The 3,749-nt window shown below is 34.0% G+C and overlaps 1 protein-coding gene across 1 annotated transcript; it reads left to right on the top strand.

The window, feature by feature from the left end:
- Nucleotides 1–1,480: 1,480 nt before the first annotated feature.
- Nucleotides 1,481–2,461, top strand: LOC105314965 (serine/threonine-protein phosphatase 6 regulatory ankyrin repeat subunit A-like). The gene has a single exon (XM_020004541.1). It carries the CDS (start codon nt 1,481–1,483, stop codon nt 2,459–2,461), a length of 981 nt encoding a protein of 326 aa, XP_019860100.1.
- The last annotated feature ends 1,288 nt before the right edge of the window (nt 2,462–3,749 follow it).

Below are 3,749 nucleotides of genomic sequence, written 5' to 3'. Positions count from 1 at the left end.
TATTGAGATTATTAATAATACTAGAATTTAAAAAAATATTGATTTTATCAAACGAAATGAAAGAGTTAAAATGTTTTCTTCACTTCTCAAGAAAGCTAGCACTTGCCCTAGCTTTGACATCAATGCCACTACAAATGATGGTCAGTCATTGCTTCATTGGGCATCATACAGTGGCAGTACATTACTAGTGAAAGCATTAGAAGAATATAATATCAATTGTACATTAACTAATGATGGTTTGTCTCCTGTACATTATGCTGCCTGGTCAGGTTCTACTAGTGTATTAAGTTATATCGTATCTCAGTATAATATCAATGCTAATGCTACTGATGGCTATACACCATTAGTTTACTCCTGCCGGTCAGGTAGTGTTAATTCTGTTAAATATCTTATTAATAATCATAACAGTGATCCTAATATCACTGATAAGTATGGTATGACATGTCTTCATCATTCTTGTCATCATGGTCATATTGATATCACTCAATATCTCATTGAGGTACAGCATTGTGATATTAATAAAACAGATAATTATGGATGCACGTTGGTACATCATGCTGCATGGAGTGGTAACTTTGATTTAGTTCAGTATCTTATTACTGAACAAGGTTTGTCTCCTACTGCAGTTACTAAAAATGGCCTCACTGCTTTACATTATGCCTCACTGTCTCTTAACTTATCTCTTGTTAAAGAATTAATAACTACCCATCAGTTAGATCCTCATCAAGCTGACAGTAATGGTAAGCTACCAATTCATTATGCTGCTGAATCTGGTGATATTTTACTACTGGAATTATATGTGAAGGATTACAAGTGTAGTCTGAGCCTTACAAATAACAAAGGTCAGAATGTTATTCATTTTTCATCATTAGAAGGTCACACTTACTTTATTAAATATCTGGTAGAGAATCATGAGTTAGATCTGTGTGCTGTGAATGATGAGGGAATGGCTCCTATTCACTTAGCATGTAGTAATGGAAAATTGAACTTGATCCAGTACATTATAGAACACATAGCATCATCACTTGAACTACGTCACAGTAAAGATGGTCGTACTCCATTCCTTATTGCAGTGTACTTCAATCAGTTAGAAGTTATTAAATATCTTATTAGTAAGAATTGTAATCTATCAGCTACCAATGCTAAAGGGTCTGGAGCAGTTCACATATCAGTAAAGAGGAGTCACTTGAATGTATTGAAGAATCTCATTGATGATAATTATTGTAATCCTAACGCAACTGATCATCAAGACTGTACACCACTACATGTTGCTGTAGCAGATAACAAATATGAAATATTAGAATATTTACTGAGTAAGAGTATACCCTCAATGAGTGTTGTCTGGTTACGTGAGATAAAGTGTGTATTAGACAGTCCTCATGACATATACAATAATCCACATAATGCTGTACTTATTAATGTACAAGATAAAGATGGTAATACACCATTACATGTAGCCTGTCAACATAGACAACAGAATATGGTATCACTATTACTAAAAGCCAGTCTGTCTAACAATAACTTATTAATTACTAACAAGAAAGGACAGACACCATTACACTTAGCAGCTGCCTCTGGTGATAAGGATACTGCTGAAGCTTTACTGTTCTCAGTCACTGGTAGTTCTACTCATCATGATCTCCTTACAGCTACTGATAATGAAGGATCCACTGTATTACATACAGCTTGCATTAATGGCCATACTGATGTGTTTAATTATTTATCCAGTATTTATCCTCAAGATGTTAATGCAGTAGATAATAGAGGACATGGTTTACTTCATGCAGCATGTGAGGGAGGAGATATTGGAATAGTAAGAACACTCATTGAGACACATGGACTGGATCCTTTAGCAGAAGATGAAGATGGCATCACCTGCTTACACTTAATAGCAAAGAGAAAGGAATTATTATTTGATTTTTTAATGGATACTCCAGTTGATGTATACCAGTATTTGGAACCAAACATTGTCTCTAATCCAGTACCTAAAGACAAGTTTGGTCGCACTCCTCTTCATTATGCTTCTCATTCTGATAATATTCGTATGGTACGTTATCTCATAGAGACCTTCCCCTGTACTCCTGATGATCCTGATAAAAATGGATACACTTCAGTTCATGGAGCATGTGAAGCTGGTAGTATGGAGTTAGTACAATACTTTCTAACTGATCTCAAATATAATGCACTAGCTGAAACTGATGATTGTAAAACCATGCTTTATTTTGCTAGTAAGAGTTCTAATTTAGAGCTTGTTCAGTTTTTAGTTGATGTATTCAGTTTAAAACCTCGTCCACACGATATTGAAATAGCTCAATCAGTTAATCCTGATTCATCAGTAGTTAAATATCTTCAAGAGATACATTATGATTTATTTCTTTTAGAACAAAGGAAAGTGAGTGGATATCATGAAAAACTTGAAGGACAACAAGTTGACCCACCAGGACAAGATATTGTATCTTAAACACAACCTTATCACCATATCACCACCTTATCACTCCATTGTATGTAACCTATCACCATATTACCAATACACCATCTTACTACAGCACCATATGTAACCTATCACCATTACACCATCATACCTATCCTACCACCTTATACCCACAATGGTTACCAAAATCACCAATCCTATACAATATCATATCTTATACACCATCTTACCATTACACCTATCACCACCTTATCACCATCCCACCACCTTACATACCATTGTACTATTACACCATACACCAATGGCTACCAATATCACCTATACAATACTTGCGTAATATCTTAACTTGTATCAAAATAAATCTTAACACCTTTATACTAGTTTGACATTTAACCACCATTGTCATCTTATCATTACCATGTACACCAAAGACATGCAATATAATCCATTACCATTGTACCACCATATTACCATCGCAACCACCTTACCAGTTATCACCATTACACCATATACCCACACATACACCCCAATGGTTACCAATATCACCAATCCTTCTTCTTTAATATTATTCTCCATTAACATGTATCACTGGAGCTACTCTTTGCTTTCTTTTGTTAGTCTTCCCTTTCTTCCCTAATTAATAAATTGTTTTATTATAGCATGTACACATGTACCGTTATTTTGTACTTACACTTAATTTGTTATTATTATTATTGTTGTTGCTGTTGTTATTGTATTTTGATGTACTTTTATTATGAAACAATAGCATTAAATTTTCTTTTTGACGTTTTAATAAATTTTTAATATATTTTATAAAATTAAAGTTAAATAAGTCAACAATTTTATTCTAGCTCTCCTGCCACAGTGGACTTAAGTGATTACGTCTGGACATTCAAGAACTGCTTGAATTGGATGTGATTCTCCACTGGTCAGTGCAGCTCCAAAATCAGCAAGATGTGTAGGATCATCTATAACTCTTTTACCAGCCTGACTCTCTGTGAGACAAGAGGATCATGCAATAAAAATGTACTATAGCCCATGGTTTTTCCAAAAAATGGCTCCAAAATCACCTCAAATTTTATTACACTTTCTGATACATATTGATGTACTAATGCTACGTAGAAAGTTTGAGCCAATTCCAGGGTTAAATTTTTGAGTTAGAGCCATGTAAAAAATGAGCAAATTTCAAAAACTTTCCCTGTACTATAGCCTATAGTTTTCCAAAAGATCATTAATTCCAACAAAAGAAAAGACTATGCAACATATATTGCATACATTACACAGTTTATACAAATGTCAATTCACTGTACTATCATAC

Source organism: Amphimedon queenslandica, unplaced genomic scaffold (assembly GCF_000090795.2).
Source record: "Amphimedon queenslandica unplaced genomic scaffold, v1.1 AMPQUscaffold_12138, whole genome shotgun sequence".
Classification (NCBI taxonomy): domain Eukaryota; kingdom Metazoa; phylum Porifera; class Demospongiae; order Haplosclerida; family Niphatidae; genus Amphimedon; species Amphimedon queenslandica.
This window is presented reverse-complemented; position numbering and strand designations above follow the sequence as displayed.

Excerpts from the sequence above, each read along its gene's own strand:
- LOC105314965 (XM_020004541.1), top strand. The coding sequence starts at position 1,481 with ATGGTATCACTATTACTAAAAGCCAGTCTGTCTAACAATAACTTATTA.